At 30.0% G+C, this 22661-nt stretch overlaps 2 protein-coding genes across 2 annotated transcripts in view; both read right to left on the bottom strand.

Annotated features, from left to right (window-relative positions):
• The window catches only part of LOC107452876 (puratrophin-1), a gene marked incomplete in the record, with an annotated part of 51985 nt that extends 40922 nt beyond the window's left edge, over positions 1–11063 (bottom strand). Inside the window, 5 exon segments of the mRNA XM_043044267.2 lie at positions 2236–2352; positions 5370–5459; positions 6456–6546; positions 7872–7989; positions 10932–11063. Coding sequence (XP_042900201.2) covers positions 2236–2352; positions 5370–5459; positions 6456–6546; positions 7872–7939 — 366 coding nt within the window.
• The window catches only part of LOC122269745 (uncharacterized), a 68598-nt gene continuing 54533 nt past the window's right edge, over positions 8597–22661 (bottom strand). Inside the window, exons 4-6 of the mRNA XM_043044276.2 lie at positions 19604–19727; positions 10932–11066; positions 8597–8619 (exon numbers count right to left, since the gene is read on the bottom strand). Coding sequence (XP_042900210.2) covers positions 8597–8619; positions 10932–11066; positions 19604–19727 — 282 coding nt within the window. The remainder of the gene's footprint in view (positions 8620–10931; positions 11067–19603; positions 19728–22661) is intronic.

Genomic DNA, 22661 nt, shown 5'->3' with positions numbered 1-22661 from the left:
CAGCCATTAGATTTGGGAATAATAAAATGTTTCAAAGGATACTATCGAAAAAGATTAGTTCAGAACGTTGTTTATAATCTGGATAATAAACTCCCAAATCCTTATGCAGTTGATGTAAAAAATGCATGTGATTGGATTTCCGGAGGGTGGAATTCATTGACACAATCCACCATCCAAAATTGTTGGAAGAAAGCTTCTTTCTTTGAGGATAAAAGCAACGGAAACGCAGAAACTGAGCTTACTGAAATCACTGATGAAGAAGAAAAATGTGTGGCAGGCTTAAATTCGATTGTCAGTGATTTCCAAAGATCATCTAATACATCATTTCTATTTAACGCAGATGAATTTTTAAATTTAGATAATGATGTGTTGGTTTTCAGTGGTGCAAGTGATGAAGAGATTTTAGCAGAAGTTATCCCGGGTGATCAAAGTGATGAGGAAGAAGCAGCTGACTGTTCTCAAAACAGGACTCAAATTTCACCCGAGAATGCCATATTGCTAATTATCACTTTGCAAGATTTTGTTGCAACATTACCAAATGTAACTAATGTTCATTTGAATTCATTAGATGGACTGAAATCTATGTGCATGGAAATGGCAACGGCTTCCAAAAATAAGCAAACAAAACTAACTGATTATTTTTCTAAATAATTTCTGTTTCGATTCATAAAATTTTAAGTAAATTTTTTTTGTGTGCTGTTTCATAATTCTAAGTAGAATTTTAATTTGGAGCCTATAAAAGAAGTTTAATTTATCATTAGTTTTAAACGTATACTTTTAAATTTCAAACCTGCCTATAACAATATTTTATTTAGGTCCCTACAGTATCGTTATAGACAGGTTTTACTGTAGTTTGAAATATATCGGAATATTTAAAATTCACTTGAAAAACAATATCAATAACTGCCAAAGATAGAATCGAAACATTACATCGATTCTTGATACTATTGGCTTAAATTAAGCATGCCAAAAAGTGATTATCTAAATGCATGATTCAAATATTACATGTAAATTTCAATAGAAAAGAACATTTTTCTTAACTTTTCAAAAGAAAAATCTTTTTGCAAGAACTTTGTAACGTTCTGCGACAATGTCACCGTGTCACTGCAATTCTGCCATGGGGGTGCATGCATCAAAACTGTTTTGGAACAAGGCAAATGCTTCAGCTTTGGTTACAAGCTTCGGTTCTGATTTCATCAAAATTTTGTGAATAAACATTCAATAAAAAATATAAAAATTTTTCTTCTAAATTAGTTCTGTTTATTCAGCAATAAAGTGGTGTATAATTGTAGTGTTTCTCCAGCGATTTATCTGAGGCACACAATCACAGTTTCTTGAACTATTTATACCTGAGCACCTCAGGAATAATGATTATAATTGATTTTATGAGTTCAAATGGATTCAAATGTTGAGTATGAACTATTTTTGTCACCTGCAATCCTTAGTTGAATTAGTTGAAAACTGAACTAATTTAGATGAAAAATTTAAATACTAATTTTTTAACATATGTATACACATAAAGTTTTGATGGAATCAAAAGCAGAATTAATTGTTAACTTTGCTCTGTCATAAAATTAGAAGACCGTGTGTTGTGTATCGGTTAATTTGATGCCATATTTGTCAATGACATAAATCGTAAAAGTCTATATTCTAACTATTTATACTAGTTATACATTATTTTTTAAAATAAAGTTCCTACAAATATCTTATCTTAGAAACTAAACTCATTTCCTATAAAACTTGACTTATGGCATCTGTGGCGTAGTTTTAATGTATGTTTGACGGATGTTATCGATTATCTCTTTACGATATATATATATATATATATTAATTAATTAAAAAATTTTAAAATACAGAAAATTAATCATGAAATTTTTTTTTATCTCCACATCCTACTTACCGGACAATAGTTCATTAATCAAGTAATGTTTCATTTCGGAGGGAGCTTTGTCCCCCAAACTCTCCCCAAAACTGTGGTACTGTATGGCATTTTAAAGCCCTCCGGGAGCAAAAAAAAAAAAAGTACATATATATATATATTTTACAAATTATTGTTAATATTGGAAGATTTTTTTCCCTTTCAAATATTAGATTTTAATCCAGTATGTCCAGTAAAAATATGAAATTTCCAGTAAAAATAGATTTAATCCAGTTTAAGATAAGCTTCAATGATTGAATTAAAAACCTTAGAATAAAATTATTTAATTTTTCAAAAAGAAAAAAAAAGCGGTTTACCTTATGAAATTGTATCCATTCTTCATGATCATAATGGTATAAACCTCCATATTCAACTAATAGTTGATCTCTTGAAATATAAGTCAGTAGTTGATTTTCATTCGAGATGGATTCAAACTGAAACCAAAATATTTTTTATAATTTGCAGTATCTTATGAAAAGTAGTTAAATAAAAAGGATACCTTCCTTTATAATTTTTTTTAAAAAAAAACCCTACTTTAAATCAACTATTTTTTAGCAGTTTGTCACTCTACAGCACAGTTTAGGGGTCACCTTTTAAAAATTTATAGTTTAGTATAAGTAGTAACTACACACAGCATTTCTACTAATTTTAGAAAGAAAAGTTTATGGTACAAATACATTAATGTACAGTGCACTAAAAAAAGAAATTAGAATTTTCATCCTAATGATCAGATTTTTATGTACTAGGACACAATTTTAATGCTTTGAGAGGGTGACAAATATGCTAATTAATTAGTGTGGGCACTATTTAAAAAAGTTATGAGATCAGACATAAAAATGTAATTTTGTTGAATAACCATAATCTTTCCTCAAAGCATTTTTGTACTTCTTAACCTCAAAATATGGGGAATAACCACAATGTGGAAAATATGCTCCGAATAATTTTTGTTATGCGAGCAGTCTAAAGCTTGGTCGGTCCCCTAAATGTTAATTTTACTACTGGTTCATTTCGCTATATCTCGAGAACTTTTTGAGCGAATCGGAAAATCTTTGCACAGAATAATAAAATTCATTTATCCAAAGATAATTCCATCAAAAAATAATTTTTAATAATAATTGAATTACTTTATTTAAGAAAAATTTTGAATAGTGAGCTATACAAATTTTTCACATATTTTTAAGGAATACAATTTCATGTGCCATAATACAAAATAGGCTGAATAGTTTCTGAGAAATCAAACTATAAAGAAGTTGTTAATTCAATTTCTCAAGAATTACTTGATGAAATTTGTTTAAATTTTATATTTTGACTAATAAAATTACACTTTTAAAAATAAAATAAGTACTTGCATACCTTACAATTCAAAATTTAATAGACTCTTATTAAATAAATAACAAAAAATAACAAATTATTTTGCATGGAATTATTTTTGGGCAAACAAATTTTATAATTATGTGCACATTTTTTAGATTCTGTTACAAAGTTCTCGACACATGGCGAAAAACACAAAAATTAATATTAAGGGGTCCAAACTTTGGACTGCTCTCCTGACAAATTGTTTGGACCATATTTCCAAGATTGTCCTATTTCAAGGGTAAAAAACCCCCGAATATTCATTAAAAAAAATGCATATTTTAATTAGCATATTTGAACTTGATATCTTTTTTCCAATATGCAATGGAAGCTATAGGTTACAACAAGAGTACTCTGTTAAATAATCTAATTAATTAAACTTAATTTACAAGATTTGGTGCATATTTATCAGTATTGTGTAAAAGTTACCTATGTTAACTCTTTCAGGGTGCGCAGCCAAATCTTTCACCAAAAAATAAGCACTCAAAAAATATTTTAAGCACTAAATACATTAATATAATGCAAAATAATTTTCAAAGACTTTACATGAACAAGATAAAATAATTAGTTTCTGACAAAGAACTCTTTTCCTGATTATATTAGCCGCCATAAAAAGATTGTCAGATTTTTCGGTTCCATTTCAGAGGGTGGAAAATGAAGCCTGAAACTGAGAATATCTTGCAAAATGTAGCAGAGTTGCACATGAGAGTGCTAGAAACTCACCGAACTCAACTCAGTAGACCCACATGCAGACTCGCAAGTATTTTATCAAACATGTCAAATGATTAATACTCTATGAACCGACGGCATGCCGAAATAGATTGTGGTTGAAAACGTTGAATCAAACAATGTGAAAAACACATTTTTGATGACACATGATGAAAATCGACATGGTAAAAAAAAAAATCTCATTTCCGAAAAGGGAAAATTAAGCACTTTTTAAAAACACACAATGAAAAAAGTACTTTAAGGGCTTTTAAAGAACGGAAATCCAAATTGAGCACCTTTAAGCTCTTTTTTAAAAAGCACACACACGATGTCTTTATAAGGCTCTGGGACCACCAAATACCACTTACAACCAAATTCTTGAATTTTTCAATGTGGATGAGACATTATTTTTTCCCCACCTATTAGAGTGGCTATCTCCTAATAACTGAAGAAAATACAAAAAAAGAAAATAAAATAAAAAGAAATGTGTTTACATACGTGTAGGTGACAGTAAGAGTCAGCCTGGGGTCAAGAAGATAGGCCGGACACTGGGAGCTATTTTCCCTTGTGCATTATTATGTGTTTGCTTAAAAGATTATATTACATCGTGCTTACTTATAGCTATAAACACAGAGTTTATAAATTTGTTTATTTATACGCACAGAAGTTAAAATTTATAGTTAATTCTTCACAGTAGGTAAAATTTAAAAAATCTTAGGAATCTTTCCTTCCAAATGTCTTAAAATCAAATCAATGTTAAGTTATAAGCTAAACGAATTTCTCACTATAAATCAATACAATATCCCAGAAATATTTTAACATAACATTGTTAGTGAAAAAATACCACAATGAAGCACAAACATAATACTTTGCACAATTTCATGCATCCTAATAAGTCACCAGACAATACAAAACTACAGTTAAACTGAAACCAAAAAAAAGGAGCAACTTAATTAAGATTTCAGCAACATTGTTCCAATCGATCTTAAGCCCAGAAAGCATTTAACCTTACGACAACCCTGTGTCAGAATTTTCTTTATATTGTCACGAAAATGTTTGTACTAAAAACTTTTTTTCAACAAAACAAAAATATTGCAGTTTCAAACCTTTCATCCTAAAAGGATTAAAAATTTCTCTTTAAAGCTTTTTTAAACAGTATTGTCACTTAATTAAAATGGTCACTTTGGTTTTAGCTGGCGTCACACTAGCTATGGGATCAAATTGCATTGGTAATGTTCATAGAATAGAGCAGATTGTCACAGATATCATTTTAAGGTTAGAAGGTTTACACGTAAACCGCATAAAAAAACTTTTTAGGCTTGCATTAAAAAGGTTTTTGCTGAGTAAAAATAAACCTTATTTTGCTATCTGGGAAGGAGCAAGAACTTACTTTAAGGTGAAAAATGGAAGACAATGATGATTGGCACGGATTGGAGGTAGGAAGCCCTAGCACTAGACTTATTGTCCCTGGCAATGATTCCTGTAAGAAAAAAATATAATTAACTCAACTCAAAAATAATTAACCCAATTAACTCTACTGACATGATACTGTGTCAATTTTGCTACACCTAAATATATCAAATTGTTGCTTAAGATGTTGCTTCTTCATTGATATTGTAAAATTTAAAGAAAAGTGAATATGCTATGGAGATTTAAATGCTGAAAATATGTTTTCAAAAATACAAACAAATTGTTGCACAATTACTTCCCAATCACATAATTTTATGTACTTATAATAATTTGAAAAGAAAAATTTCTGCATTTGAAACTTTATGGTTTACTCTAAGTCTACATGAGCTCACTTTTCTATAACCTTTTAAACTGTAGTGGATTTTCCCAGGTTTAATATATATATATATTGAGAAAATGTGGAAAATAATAAAAAATAATGACAAGAGAAGATAATTATTAAAAATATTTTTCGAAAGTATTTAAAAAAATATTTTTAAATTATCTAAAAAAAAAATATATAGATAGATAAAAAAAATCTTTTCATTTCTTCTTAGTTTATAAAATCATCCTAAATTGTAAGACTTCCCGAAAAAAAAAATTCCTTTTGAATTTTAAGTTATACTGACTTTGGTATTCACTTGAGAATTTAAATAAAAAAAATACTAGGTACTATGTACTACTAATAATAATCTGCTAAATAATAAATCGAGTCTTAAATAAGAAAGTAAATTAATATAAATAATTAAACTTGATAAATAAGAAAGAAAGTTATTTTTCATTCATAGAAATAAATCTGAAATAATTTGTTTTTAAAAATATCTAACATTTATTTTAGTCAATTACTTTAATTTTTTGTTCAAGAATGTTTTCATAACATTTAAAAATAATATTATATATTCAATTTATTCAGTTATTAAAAATATAAATGTAGCAATATATAAATCCTAGTGTACATGAATATATGCTTGTTTTAGAACCAAAAATATGATAAATGAGTATAAGCAAATGAAAAATACAATATTACTTCTACAAGGGCGAATGCTTTATACAATTCATCCCATGGTGCATCACGACCATCGACAAGGACAAGAAAACCAAGACACATAGTTTCTCGTCTGAAATATAAAAAATAATAATTTATGTCATTTGTTAACACTAAACATACCAACACTTAATGTATACCTATTTCTACGATAGCCGGTCAAATGACCGGACTATATGTTTCTTGATTGAATGTATGAAATATGGATGTTAGGAAGCAAATAAATTAAAAAAACTTTATTATAACTAAACAAAATTGTACATGTGTCAATTTTTATGTATAACAAACACAAAGAATAAGAACTTTTATTGCTCACTGCATTTTTTACATATACAGGGTATTTCCATTGTATATGTTCCACAGACATATTATTATTTCTATAATTCTTATAATTTTTCTTATAAAGAATATATAAGAATTACAAGAGTTATTCTTATAATTAATAATATTTCTTCTAAGAACTTGTGCTGTCTTGATTGTTTTGACATAATTCTGGGTAAAAACTAGCAGTTAGTTAGAAATGAAATAAAGCTATTAAAATAAAATATAAGCTATTAACCAAAACATTTAGTTTTTGTCACTTTTTCTGACACAAAAATGCCCATCTAAAATTTTAAGTNCTTTTATTGCTCACTGCATTTTTTACATATACAGGGTATTTCCATTGTATATGTTCCACAGACATATTTTTTCTAATTATTATTATTTCTATAATTCTTATAATTTTTCTTATAAAGAATACATAAGAATTACAAGAGTTATTCTTATAATTAATAATACTATTTCTTCTAAGAACTTGTGCTGTTTTGATTGTTTTGACATAATTCTGGGTCGAAACTAACAGTTAGAAATGAAATAAAGCTATTAAAATAAAATGTAAGCTACCAACCAAAACATTTAGTTTTTGTCACTTTTTCTGACACAAAAATTGCCCATCTAAAATTTTAGGTTCTTTCTTGAAATTTGAATTCATAGTTATTCTGATTGAACTAACTACGCAACAGTCTTTGCAGAAATGTGAAACTCATCGAATGCTATACGTTGAACAGGCATGACATCGTCATTTCTGATCCAATAACCTTATAAAGCAATAAACTGTTCTCCTGGTCAAATGACCGGTTGTGGTAGAAATAGGTATACGACAAGTATTATTCGCAACAAACAAAATACGAAAAAAAAAGAATATTAACTGTATATAATTGTTAGAAAAAGTCCTGAAGTCACATGTGCAAAAACGACAAGATGATGAGCACATTTTTGATGCAAAAGTACTTCAACGGTCATCTGACCGGTTAGGGTATATTTAGTGTTAAACTATAAGTCAGGGTATAAGAAAGCATTAAACAGGATTTTAAGGAACAGTATACATTATTATTTTAAATATGTATTCATACTTACTTTGGAATGCTTTGGAAGTAGAGCAATGTTTCAGCTAAGTGGGTAGCATTTACATTTTGAAGCTGCATTTTCTTCAAAGATATATACACAATACTTCTGTCATATTTATCTCGACATCCTAATTATGAAAAGAAAAGTCTTAAACAATAAACTCACTTCAATTTACACTTAAATTTAAAAAAGGATAAATACATAAAACTTTTTAAGGGGAATGTTTAGTGAGGTTATAAGGCAATAAAGTCGAATTAAAATCTCATTTTTCTCAAACAATGTAAAATATAGAATTGTATCCGGAATATTCTCTTGGAATTTATCTCTGAATCTAAAGAAGAATAAAAGTGCTTATTTACTATAGAAAAAGTGAGTTTCTTTTATCGTGAACTTATTCCCTTCATATATATATACATATATGTGTGTGTATATACATATTATGCATAGAAATACATTTACTTTCATCACTTGCAACAAGTAAAAGAGTACATACTTTTACTTGTACTTCGTTACTTTTTAAATTTAGCACTTTTACTTGTTTTATGAGTATTTTATAATTAAAGAAGTTCTCTTAAAACTTACTTCACTCACTTTTTAAATTATTAGGACTTATTTTTTTTAAATGAATGTTCAAAGGTATGCGTTAAGAAGAAATTTTAAATTTTCAGCTCCTCCTCTATTTTTAATTTGTTTAGTGTAATTAAACTAACCATAATCTTTAAAATTATCAAGATTTAATTTACTTTTGGATTTAATGCTGAAAAAATATTCATTTAAAAAAATTAAATATTTTTATGAACATATTAGTCTACTATTTAAAGAGTTTGCGATCGTCAATCATCATTGAGGATGACACAAGTCACAAAATTACAGTCTTTTTTAACATTTTGTATAGATTATCTGTTGTCTGAAATTATGTCCACCTGCCAGTCGTGCATTGAGGGTTAAAACACAATCGTTTTTAAATGATTGTTATATGAGTCACAGACCAAGTACAAATGGGTGAAAATTACTTATTTTATTAATGATAAAAGTAGTTTGCCACAATTCATATTACAAATGTATATAAGTATACAACCATTTTTTAATGAAATGATTTAAAAAAATTTAAACAATTTTGAAATGTAAATGCAATGATTATTGAAGCAAAAAATTTTAGCACTAAATTATTATAGGGTCCCTAAGCTTATAATATTTAACAAATCTAAGATAGTTGAATTTTTTATTTTAATTGTTTTTTAATGAAATCATTAAGCGATGAATTAAAGTTTTTTGGAATAACAAATATGAATAACATAAGATTTTTTGCTGCTTTTAAAATAGTGAAAGCCCCTTCACTTCATACTTTTTTTAAAAATTTTGTCTCTAAATATTGTTGAGTTTTTCCATGAAACAACTTAAGAGAACTGAAAATTTTAAAAGCTATAATACAATAAAAACTATTTATAAAATAAAAAAAAGTAATAAAGTACAATAAACGTTTACAAAAAATTTATGAAATTGGTGGATAGTCCCTCTTGTAAAAATCCCTATAATTAAAAATCTCAAATGTCTCGTATATTTTTTTATTTAAATAAATAAAACGGAGATGGAAATGTTTTGGCGATGAAGCTTTGTGATTCTTGACCTACATGACATGAAACCTACATGACATGGGGACCTACATGAAAATATGTAATTTGTGAATGATCCCCAAGTCAAGTTTAAGGATTAAGGTACTGATTTATAAATAAAACAGAGCGAGAAAGCCATTAGTTTGATAATAATGAAGATGAGAGCGCTTCACCAACGATAAAATTAATAAGAGAAATAAAATTTTCTTTTGCTACTAAGGAAAAAAATTTATAACGTTTAATTGGTCCCCGGTGAACAAAAACTCGAAAGATGTCTCGTTTCGAATTCAGAGGGCGGAAAATGAAGTCTAAAATTGAGAAACTCTTGCAAAATACAGCAGATTTGCACACGAGACTGCAAGATATCCTTCCCACCAAATCGTACAAGCTGACCAGCAAGTATTTCATCAAGCATGTAAAATGATGGGTGCTTTAATACGTGGTGGAAAGTCGAAATAGATTGCAGTTGTATGAATTGTGAAAACATTGAATAGAACAGTGTGAAAATCATGCTTTTTGCATAATTCGAGGCAAAAATCAAGATGAAGAAAAATCTCATTTTGGAAAAGGGAAAATTAAGCACTTTTTAAAAAACATCCAATAAAAATAAGCACCTTTAAGCATTTTTTTTTCCTTTCAGCTAGATGCACAAAAATTTAGGAATCCTTGTGGAAAATAGGTAAGCTGTCAAAACTAGTTCTGATTTAATGGTACTTTTTTCCGGAGGTTTTTGTATACGTGATGTACACATAGTAATTGAGAAAAAAAAATACGCTGGTGAACCATGTGCTTAACAAAGAGAAAAAATAAGTAGCGAGGCGGGACCATTGATTAATAAGCAACTACTCTCGATTGGCTAAGAAACTGTATAATTGATCTTGATTGTATGACGCATTGTCTTTTCCACATTCCAATGAATGTCACTAAATGTGTAAAACTAATCATCAAAAACTTCGCCCCCAAAGTCTTAACTTCTTTTTTTTAATGTAGCTTTAGGGCTGGGATAGGCTGCTTGGTAGGGCACTGGGCCCATGTCCAAGAGTTCGTGGGCTCAATCCCCGCCGTCCAAAGACTCCCCGTGTAGTAAATGGTGACGGACGCACGTTAAATCTGTCGTGTCACAAAGTCCTCCATGTTCCCATAACAAATCAATACCTCTGGGGGTACTCAGGAGTCTTCTTGTCTTCTGGATTGTCTCAAAATTACAAGGCTACGGAGTTGAACATTAGTAATTGTAAACCAAAAACGGGGTTGGCTGGATATATATATAATTGAATTGAAAATCCTGTAATTGATTGACAAATACGAGTTCGTCAAACTCGTATTTGACGATTGTCAATCAAATACGAGCTTGTGCTTACTTGAAATCACCATTTAGAACTATCATTGTATTAAAACTGATAGTTATTTTTTTTCTATTTGTTTCATAAGTTAATAAAAGAGGAAATAAAATTACCTGGCAAAATGGAAACTTGTGCTTCGAGTGCATCTTGGCTTAAATCTGCAATGGCATTCAACTGCCTGATTTCTTCTTGTTGTGTTTGGCAGGGAGAATCTACTCGAGAATTGTTCTTTGACTTCTGTTCAGTATCTGTAGTGAGAAAGCGAATAATTATTGGGTGAATAGGAATAAACACATAACATTCACGTATATATATATCTCTATAATAATAAACACATAACATTCACGTTCATAAGACTTCTAATTAATTATGAGCACTGAAATAAAGTGTTTATATTTGAGTGCAAAATCCTATCAACCAAGAAAGTTAGCGCAAATTCGTTTCGTATTGCAAGCAGTGTAGACTGTTACGAATTTGTAAATATGCGTATAGTTTTATAAATATTTTTTTGTTATGAGGCTGAATATCTCAAAAAAATATTTTGTAACATTTTTAGACGATTTCACACATTTTGAGAAGGTTTATCCAATTTGATTTAACAGTTGATTTGAAGAACTATGTTAAGGAATTCAGGGGTCTGTCTAGGGTTTTCTGAGAGGTACCTATTTTGTGAAAATTTAGATATCATTTGTGAAAAATTAAAAATTATGTTAAAAAATCAACACAAAAATATGGACTTATCGTTTCTTAAGGGATAAAAAAATAAAATTTTAAGAAAGAGTATTTTTTTCCTAAAATTGAATTTGTGAAACTACCGTTTTTCCTAAAGTTGAATTTGTGAAGGTACCGCTAAACGGTAGTAAATTCGGCCTGGACAGACCCCTGACAATTGAAAGCAAAATGGTTGTTGAGTGTTTCAAAAATTCGCTGTGATAATGGAGGTGTGAATATATTTCAAATGATTTTAAAAACTGGAGCAAAAATAAAGGGGAATAGTTTTAGATTCGACCACTCCATATTCTCCTCAAGTAAATGCTGAACGCTTGGATAAGACAAGATGGATTAGCATTATTGTCTCAAAGAAGAAACGAAAAGCTTTATTACTACTCCAGCATATTTATTAAATCCCTCAAATGCAGTGAATAAAACTCCAGCTGAAATGTGATATAAAGAAAGCCTGATTTATCAAAACTGAAAATATCTGCTAATAATAAAGTACAAACGGACTTCTATTTAGCGAATTTCTCTATCTTGCTATTTTTTTCGAGGAACCAAGAACATTTTGGAAATTTCCTTTCAAAATAACTTCCAAATAGCGAAGTGAATTTTCTATTTAACGAACTTTTCTTTGAGATTCACTTTTCCTATTTCTCAAAATATTTCAGAACATTTCAAACTTGTTTATNATCTCAAAAAAATATTTCGTAACATTTTTAGACGATTTCACACATTTTGAGATGGTTTATCCAATTTGATTTAACAGTTAATTTGAAGAACTATGTTAAGGAATAGAAAGCAAAATGGTTGTTGAGTGTTTCAAAAATTCGCTGTGATAATGGAGGTGAAGATATTTCAAATGATTTTAAAAACTGGAGCAAAAATAAAGGGGAATGGTTCTAGATTCGATCACTTCATATTCTCCTCAAGAAAATGCTTGGATCCTAGATAAGACAAGATGGATATTTTTTGGCAATATTATTAATAACATTATTGTCTCAAAGAAGAAATGTTGCACGAAGCTCTATTAACTCCAGCATATTTATTAAATCCCTCCAATGCAGTGAATAAAACTCCAGCTGAAATGTGATATAAAAAAAAGTCTGATTTATCAAAACTGAAAATATCTGGTAATAAAGTACAAACGGACTTCTATTTAACGAACTTCCATTTTGAGAACTTCTCTATTTTGCTATTTTTTTCGAGGAACCAAGAACATTTTGGAAATTTCTTTTTAAAATAACTTCCAAATGGCGAAGTGAATTTCCTATTTAACGAACTTTTTCATTGAGATCCACTTTCCCAAAATATTTCAGAACATTTCAAAGGCATTTTATGGGGGGAAATGACCTTGAATTGATTTTCGAAGCCACTTATCTTTTAAAAAAAGCAGTATAATCCCTTTTTGTTTGCATTTCAAACAAAAAACTCAGACAAAATTAACGATTTTTATCAATAGCAACTATACTTAAGAACACACGAGGTAATGATTTTTTAAAATTACTTTTATAATAAATGCAGCTATAATTTTATACATAAATTTAGCTTTTTTTTTTAGTTGAAAATATATGTAGCATGTACTGGATAATGTTTTATGCTCTATTCTTGCTTTCCATGCAGGTTTCGTTTATTGTAAAGATTTGTAAAATAAATAGTAGAAACTAGTTTACAAGATAAAGGTGAATACATTGCTATTAAGATGAATTATACGATGAATTATATTTCAATTATGTCCAGTGATTATGAATTTAAAACCCGTTTTGCGTTGTTTAAGTATTTCAAAAGGTGATTTTCTATTTAACGAATTTTCCATATAACAAACTTATAATCGGGATTTAGCGACTTCGTTAAATAGAGGTCCGACTGTATTTACAAATAACCTTGGTAAGTTAAAGAAACTTGAAAGTCGAAGTACCGAACTCATATTTGTTGGTTATGCAGCAAATGGTTATAGATTATGGGAAATAGAAAACAGAATAATAATAATTTCAAGAGATGTAAGATTTAGCGAACATGAACACATAGGCAATTTAAAAATCGAAGAAATTAAATTCAATTTGAACAGAACATGTTAGTTTCATTGAAAACTTACAAAAAAGAGTCCGAGATGACATCATATCAAAAAACAGATTTTTTGGGGGAATAAATCTTAGAAATAATGGAGCTGAGAAAAAAAAAATTCATCAAGAACCTTATGTAGATATAATAATCGAAAAATGCCGAATGCATGCAAAATTAACCCATACTCCGATGATAACGCTAAGTAATAAATCAGAAGATCTTGAAAAAATGGATTTCCTTTACAGAAAAACAGTTGCAAGTCTTCTCTTATCTTTCACCAAGAATAAGACCAGATATAACTTTTGCAGTAAATAACAATAGCAGACAAGCTGAGAATTCATTAAAAAAAAATCACAAAAGCTAAAAGAATTTTAAGACACCTAAGAGGAAGTGTAAAAGATGGAATCGTTTATTCTAAAGATGGTAATGATAAAGAACTAGTTGCTAATCTTGATTCTGACTAAGCAGGAGATCCTGAAATTCGTACAAGTCCCACGGGTTATGTAATATTTTTCTGTGGAGTCCCAATTAATTGCTGCTCTAGAAAACAATCTATAGTTGCAACATCAAGTACCGAAGCAGGATATATTGCAGCTGCCGAATGTTGTCGAGTGCACATTAAAACTATAATAGAAGAAATTTCTGCATCTCTAAATCAGGGTGCGTAGCCACATCTTTCAATAAGCACCTTTTAAGCACTCAAAAACATTTTTAAGCACTATATACATTAACCAAATGCAAAATAATTCTCAAAGACTTTACATGATCATGATAAAATAACTAGTGTTTGACAAAGAACTCTTTTCTTGATTACATTAGCCACCATAAGAAGAACGAGAGATTTTTCGGTTCGATATCAAAGGGTGGAATTGAGAATATCATCTTGCAAAATGCAACAGAGTTGCACATGAGAGTGCAATAATCTCATCGAACCCTGATCAGTAGACGCACATGGGGACTCACAAGTATTTCATCAATCATGTAAAATGATTGGCGCTTTCATACGCTATGGACCGACGGTACGCCGAAATAGATCGTGGTTGAACGAATTGTGAAAACGTTGCATAGAACTATGAGAAAAGCACGCTTTTGCATAAATCGACAAGTTAATGAAAAAAATTTCATTTTCAAAAAGGGAAAATAAAGCACTCTTTAAAAACACCCCATTAAAAAAAGCACCTTAAGGGTTTTTAAAAACGAACATCGAAAATAAGTACCTTTAAGCACTTTTTAAAAACGCTGTGCACCAAATTAATTAAATTACTAAATTCACAAAATATTTGAGTGGAAACGTTTCTTTGAGTTGAGTTATGTGAAGTAAAAACAAATGTTTGTAAATGTTATGTTCGATTAAAAGTGAAAACGTAAAATCAACTCTGTGTATGTATATTTTGTGTTGTATTCGGCTGTAATAACCATATTTTCTAAAAGATTCTGCTCAAAAAAAAACTTTGGAGTCTTAAGGACTGTTGCATTTATCTCCAATCGAAACAGACTCCTGTGATCGGTGCAATATATTATAGGAATAAAAACAAAATATTAATTTTAAAAATTGTTGAAATTAAAGTTTTTGAACGTATGATTAAAAATATTGAGGTACAGTATATTTTTAAAAATAACTGAATATAAAATTACTTTAAATTCAATATATTTCAACAAATAAAAAACTTCCCATACGGAAGTAATATTAGTGGATTGGCGGCAAGTCCCACTAATATTATTTCCATATACTGTACAAAATATCCGATCGGAACTTGCCTGTTATATGACAACACATGATTATTTGAACATCATGTACGGATCTATTTAGTTGATATTTCGTTCGAGGACGCCATTTCATGATTCCTCAATTTTCAGATCTCGATCAAGTGAGTCTTTCATATTATTTAATTAATCCATAAACACTTTCAACTAGTATTAAATGTTTAATTAAAATTTTATAATGTGATCCCAAATAAAAAATTTTGTGAAAAAAAAGACATTAAAAAAAATCGCTCATTTTTGATAATTTTTTAATGTTTTGTTAAATAAAGGGTTAAAAGAATAGCCGTATTTAGTACATATTCCATTGTTGGCACAAAATTTAGTTGTTGTTTGGCGCCATTTTTTGGGGTTTTTCCGAAAATGGTCGATGGAATTTCACATAAGAAACAGTTACTTTAAACTAAAAAAAAAATTCAGAAAAAAAGAAGCTAGCCCGGACAATAAAAATTTTTCAAATTCATGTGTCAAGATAAATAAAAAGAAAACAAGTTTTGAGTGACTATACTTAAAATTAAAAAAAAAAAAGGTTGCAATGTTTTTGCTATATATATTAAATTGTAAGTTTAATATATATTTTTCTAATTAATTTTAAGACGTAGAAATCGTTATTTCACAAACAGTCATAAGAATTCAAGATGCCAATTAAAGTCCCAAGAATTTCGTCTGAAAGGCGTCATGTTTTTGAACAAATCAAAATCTCTAAATTTTCCCGTTTGATTAAGATAAAGATAGTCTTGCCTAACATAATCTCTTTCAGAGTCCCTGGTTAAATTGCGGGAGCCATCGGAAATGGGTGGCTTTTAATATTTTCGTGGATAGATAAATCTGTGCCAAATCCTGCTATGGGAAACCATCATTGCCATCCATGGAAGAATTCAACGCAAGCTGTTAAATAAACTTGATATACATTAACAAGATGCCCATTTATTTGAATTAGTCAAAGTCTCTAGGATTATCTAGCTATTGAAGGAATCTTACACATAAACTATTATAGTAACCTCCTCATTTTGCTGTTTTTCTCTTCTGTTTTCGTAATGATTAAACAAAGTAGCATTCAGAATTGTAAAATAAATTCATAGAGATGGAACTACTTTAAGAGTATTGGGAACAGCATACAGGTGGAAGATTTTAAAAATGGAGTTCGAACAGTTTCTGGAATCACAAGGATTTTCATACGAACAAGTTTACAACGAAGTTGAATCTTGACTGTTTTGGTAATGTTTGCCAACATGGACGTTGGAATTTGAAAATGAACGGGAAGCACATGAAGTTCAATAAAGGAAGAATAACAATAATGACTTTCAGCAATGTGCTGCATGAACAGACAAACCGAAATCATTCAATGGGAGAAGATTAGACAACCTCTTGGTACACTATTTTCACCAAAAGAAAATTTTTTTTTTTAAAGAATGGTCTGACAAAAAATTCACCTCTCAAATTAGTAAACATCTCAAATGATAAACCCCTTCCTATATTAAGTGTTGGTATATGTTTAGTGTTAAAGAAAAAATGATCTTGTTTTGGTAAATGTCGTATTAACTAAATTCGCAGTAATTAGGCAAATTTTAGATAGACAGTATTAGGCGCTGAAGAAAGTGAAGATGAAAAAGAGGATCAGACTAGGAAAAGAAGAAAAAAAAAAGTCATGATACAACTCTAACACATATAGAAGATAATGCGACACTTTGAGCGAAATTTTGCTACAATCTCAAATGAACAAGAGTTGTTTCACAACGAAGAAAAAAAGAAGAGTTGAAAAATTTTGCAGAAATAATTGTAAAAAAAGAAAATGTGAAAAAAAAACTGCTAACTGAAGGTATGCAAAAATAAAAATTTATATTAAAATTTTTTAAAGGTTCTTAAGCGTTTTGCGGATTACTGAGGATTATTCGAGGATTTGTGGATTATTCGAGGGCCATCCAATCCCGCAAATAATCTGGATTTTACTGTTAATATGTGCGTATACATGTGCGTGTGTGGTTCAAATAGTTTGGCCAGGATAAGGATCTCTTGAAATTTACTTTTTGCGGAATTCTCGAAAATCTTAAGAGAATTGAAAAACAACACAAGTATGAAATTCGTTTAATTCTATATAAAAATTGATTTATTTTAATAAACATTTATAATTTTCATTAGCTAATTTAACAATTATCAAAAAAATTTAATTGCAGGGTAATGTATTCAAATTTTTATGTCATTATACAATTATAAATGCAAAAAAAAAAAAAAAAGCGAACGAAATTGATAAAATCATTTTATATAGAGGACTTTTTTTTAAAAAAAAATTGATTTCACAGAGAAAATTCAACCTATTTTATATCTCTGTCGAAGCATATGCAGTTTTTGATGACAACAAAATGTTTTTGATTCGCTTAAAAAGTTTACGAGATAGGGCAAAATATGCAAAAAGTAAAATGAGCATTAAAGAGTTAGAAACTTATGACCAGTTTTCATGTCCATACTATTATTTTTCAGATTGTGGCTACCCCCAGATTTTGAGGGATAGGAATCCCCAGAAGAAAAAAAAGAAGATATGATTATTCAGAAAAATGAGGTTTTAGTGTCTGATGTCATAGCTTAAGTGGCGTGAATAACAACCCCGCGACGCAAGGATTGGGGGGGGGGGAGGGCAGGAAGTTACAATTGGCAGTACCTTAGTCAAAGGATACTTGTTTGCCATGGGCAGTACCATGGTAAATCTGAGAGATTTAGTTGATAAAATAGCTACTTTTTTTCTTTCCTATATTGCTTTCTACGAATTTAAAATGGACACTTTCGAATCAGAAATCCATAGTAAAACCACGTTGTTGTTCGATAAGTTTCTTTTTCTCCCTAACATAAAGGGTTCTACAGTGAGTTGACTTAAAAGACAAGGTAGATCAACGAAGTCAAGAATCACTGGCTGCGACCCATGACCGGCTGGGAGAATAGTCTGCGAAGGGACCGAGGGTGTGCGGTGTCGGTCCTTTCAGTTATCAAAGCGGAGAGCTATCCCTTACGCAAAGTATCAAAATTGTGCTGGTCATCCCCTGGGATGTTTCCCGCTCGCCAATAGCCCATTGTTGCAGTTCCATGACGTAGATAAAGTACTACTGCTAAAATTTAACTTATAATTTTGAGTTTTTGATATGAGTTTAACATAAGCACAGACATTATTTAAATTCAAACACTTTTGTAAGTTACAAAACTACTCTAACACGGAGAAATTTGGCTTTGCATCTACAAAAGTGATCAGAAAAAAAGAGAAATATGAAATTTAAAGAGATAGAAAGCAGGTTATAAGAAGTATTGAAAAAAAAAAAGCAGAAAAATCCGCTTAGGTTTTATACCCCTATATAACAAATAATTTACAGTTCGTTCACCAGAAGTTGGCAATTGTCTCCGCCACGTGGTATTCGACGGAAGGATGAGAACGATCCTGAACAAGGTTGCTATTTGGCGATCGTATGACAAAAATATTTATTTCGCAATCTTTATGTGCAATTTTTAACATTCAATATTTCATAAATTTAATATTTTTCTCTTTTGAGTGAATAGTGTGTCCTTTTCGAGACATTTTACTGCAATATATTCAATTAGCTAGAATAACGAAAAATATAATAGCGGATAATGAAGAGAAGTGACTGAAAAAGAAGTCACTGTTTGCGTTTGGCGCAGTGGTTATTAAGGGTTGTCTCAATTTCAAGAGACGTTTCTTCTCTTACTCCCGTGCTGAAACGAGCGCTTCGTCCGACGAGTTGGAGCTAAGAGCCAACACCTGGTGAACGAACTATATCTTCAGAGTACCAATTTTTAAAAAGTGGGCTCTTTTTTTTGGTAAAATTTTTTCCCCCTTCATATTACCCGGAACCAGGGAATGACCACCATCAATCTGCTGCCATCGCAAATTAGAAAATAAAAGAAAGTTATAATGACTTTTAACCAGGGTTGGCAAGTTTTTGACACAAGACGGTTTTTACCGGTTTATACCATGGTTTTTACCGTCATGTCAAAAACCCCTCTGTCAAAAATCCATATATTTGATAAAACTGTATTTTAATTTGAGCTTAACTGCTTATGATTTAAAATTAATTCATTTTTGGGCAATAAAATTAGAAAAAAAGTTGTTAAAAGATATTTAAGAAGAGATTTTTGCATTTTCCCAACATGACTATATCAAAACATAGTACTATTTGAAGTAAAATATTAGGATACTAAACAAAATTTTCAACATTTCCAAGCATCATTTTGTTTGGCATATTACNTGGGTCAGGGTCATGGACATGGATGATCAAGCAGCCGCGTGAACACAGAGGCCATCCAGAGGGTCGTCTCCGGCGATTCTTCAAGAGGCGTCTCTTGTACAGGGATGGTGGAAGACTTCGTTCCTACATAAAAAGGACATAGTTAATACGTACAGCTAAACAACGTGAAACATATATTCAGGGTTGGGGTTTTGGACATCCTAAACTGACTAAAACTGTCCAAAACCTTCAACATTGGTTAAAGGTAAAAATATGTGTAACCATTGTACATGTAATAATTACATATATTAATAAATATTTGATAATTTTTATACAATCTGCTTTAACTTATTAAAGGAAAATAATATAATACAATAGGAAAAAGATTTATAAGTTTTGAAGCTCCACAATTCATTAAACAACAAAAGTGAATACCTTTAAATATGAATAAATATGCTTTTAATACTGATAAATTATGTTTTTGCATTAATAAATGCAATATTAAAAATAATAATAAACTTTTTTAATAAAACAAAAACTTGTCTCTTTCTTGTTCAAAAATTAACGTTTTATTTTTCACAATATTTTTTTGTCTAAATTGTGACATAATTTGAATAAAAGGGTTTCGGACAGTTTTGAACAGGTTTAAACGGTGGATCAATCCATTCTGTCCTAAACCCTGCCAACTCTGCATATATTACGACATATACTGGCATACTATAGTTTGGGTTCCGTATTGAAAACCTTCATCAGTGTTCAAACACAGAAAGAAAAAGGGAAACAACTTATAACCAGGAGAAAAAAAAAAGACTTAACCAATAGAGCAGTGTTTCCCAAACTTATGACTTTTGTGTACCCTTTCTAAATTTTTTCGTAACACTGTGTACCACTCATAAAAAAATGAATGCACTTTATACTATAAAGTTAAAAATAGCCAATAGAAAAATATGTAATTGTAAATTTTCATGGCTAGCTTTGTTTTCAAATAAAATTTTTTGAAATTTTCGTTTGTTACAAGATTTATTTTGCATAAGAACGCGTACCCCTGGGGGTACGCGTACCACACTTTGGGAAACACTACAATAGAGGATGCTCGAAGAAAATGATCAAACAAGAGTAGTGAAGTTAAGATACAGGTTGTGGTGGTAAGGTGAGAACCTCATGTAGGTGTTGCAAGAAGTAGAATTAAAACATTTGGAAGGAATGGGGTACTACAAAGATTATTAACTAAAGTGTTAGAATTATTCAAGATATAAAATGATTCCCAGAAATCTAGTTCAGTGGGCGAGAAGCCGTGCTGAATGATCATAAAAGTTGTAAAAAAGGCTTTTATTTATTTATTTTTTATCTAACGCCCAGCCTGGACTAATATGCCACGTTCTGTCGCCCTGTCCAGTACAGATGCGAAAAACCAAAAGGGGAAGTAACCCAAGAGTCAATATTTTTCAATGAGGAATAACTGAAATGGGTGTGTCTATCGTCAGACACAATAAAAACCTTAAAAGTCTGATTAGAACTACACTGGTGTAAGAAATTAAGAGAATATGCAGATTATCTCTAGAACTACAGGACCGATTTTAATGAAATTTGATGTGTACATTACATTGATATAATACAAGACAAATAATCATTCAACAATTGTAATACACACGCATGATCGTGCGTAACACTCGTTGGAGTCCGAAGGTAAGAAACAGCGGCTGCAGAATAAACAAAAAAAAGGGGGGTTAATAGGGGGGTAGGGTCTCCTCTTACAGATATAAAAGTCTTGCAGCGTGATTTCATACTTGAAATAAGACAGTTTATAATTTCCTGTGGCAATTGGCATGAATTGTCCTGAGGTAATTTCATACCTTCCTACTCCAACAAGTGTTACGCACGATCATGCGTGTGTATTACAATTGTTGGATGGTTGTTTGTCTTGTATTATATCAATGTAATGTACACATCAAATGTCATTAAAATCGGTCCTGTAGTTCTAGAGATAATCTGCATATTCTCTTAATTTCTTACAATGTATTTTGCGCAGACGATATTTCAAGTTAAGTCTGCCATGCTCCTGAAAAGATGATCACATTTAGGGGAGCAGAATTTTTTTTCACGGTAAATTATTCCGTCTCTTTTCTCTAAAATCCTCGTTCACACAGAGTAATTTGACTGACTGCTATTGTTGGACGCAATGGGTAAATAAAACCTTAGGTCAAAAAACTAAAAAAATTAATAAATAAATACAGTATAGCGATATATTAATAAAAATATAAATCCATAGTTTTAATTAAAGAGGTAATATTAAAAAATAATTTTTTTTTAAGTCAATTCCTACTGACCTTAGGTCACCAAAGAAAATTTTTATTTTAGTTACTTTTTATTAAATAATTAAAACATTTTCGCCCATTAATTTAATTTAATTAATTGCATTTTATTAAAGAATTAATATTTGAAAAAAAAAACTGTATTAACATCAAAGGTTACGAGTTTAAAAAAATATTTATTTGAGTGGATGAATAAAAAGTATTTTTTGAACGATTGAAAATTTGAACAAGATAGAGGGGAGAGTGTAATGTAAACTAATAGTAGGAATCTTTTAAAAAAAAAACTTTTAATGTAAATTTAAGCGGGATAGTTACCAAGTGTTGCGACTTCTGTAGGTAAGGGGGGTTTGGGATTTGTTCATTTTTGGTGACTAAAAAGAAGGGGTCGAAAATTGCCAAAAAGAAGAGAAAAAAAATGCTTAAATAATATTTGATCTGTCTTATTCGTATATTAAATGTAATCATTAGAGCCCGGATTTTGATGACCTAAAAAATCTCAATTAATGCCCTTAAAAAGTGCAAAAAATGCCCTTATGAACTGCAAAAAATGCCCTTAAAAGTGCAAACAATGCCCTTAAAATGCGAAAATTGCGATAAAAATGCCTTATGACATGACTTAAATAGAAGTAAAAATATTGAACTAAAACAATGTTTTACTCTTCAAAATTATTCTGAGTCGTTTCAAAAAAAATAAAGCAATGCAATACTTGTTCTACGTTCATTAAAGTTTGACAAATATGTTTTATATCCAAAAATAACAAAAAAA

Source organism: Parasteatoda tepidariorum, chromosome 6, assembly GCF_043381705.1.
Source record: "Parasteatoda tepidariorum isolate YZ-2023 chromosome 6, CAS_Ptep_4.0, whole genome shotgun sequence".
In the NCBI taxonomy this organism is placed as follows: domain Eukaryota; kingdom Metazoa; phylum Arthropoda; class Arachnida; order Araneae; family Theridiidae; genus Parasteatoda; species Parasteatoda tepidariorum.
This window is presented reverse-complemented; position numbering and strand designations above follow the sequence as displayed.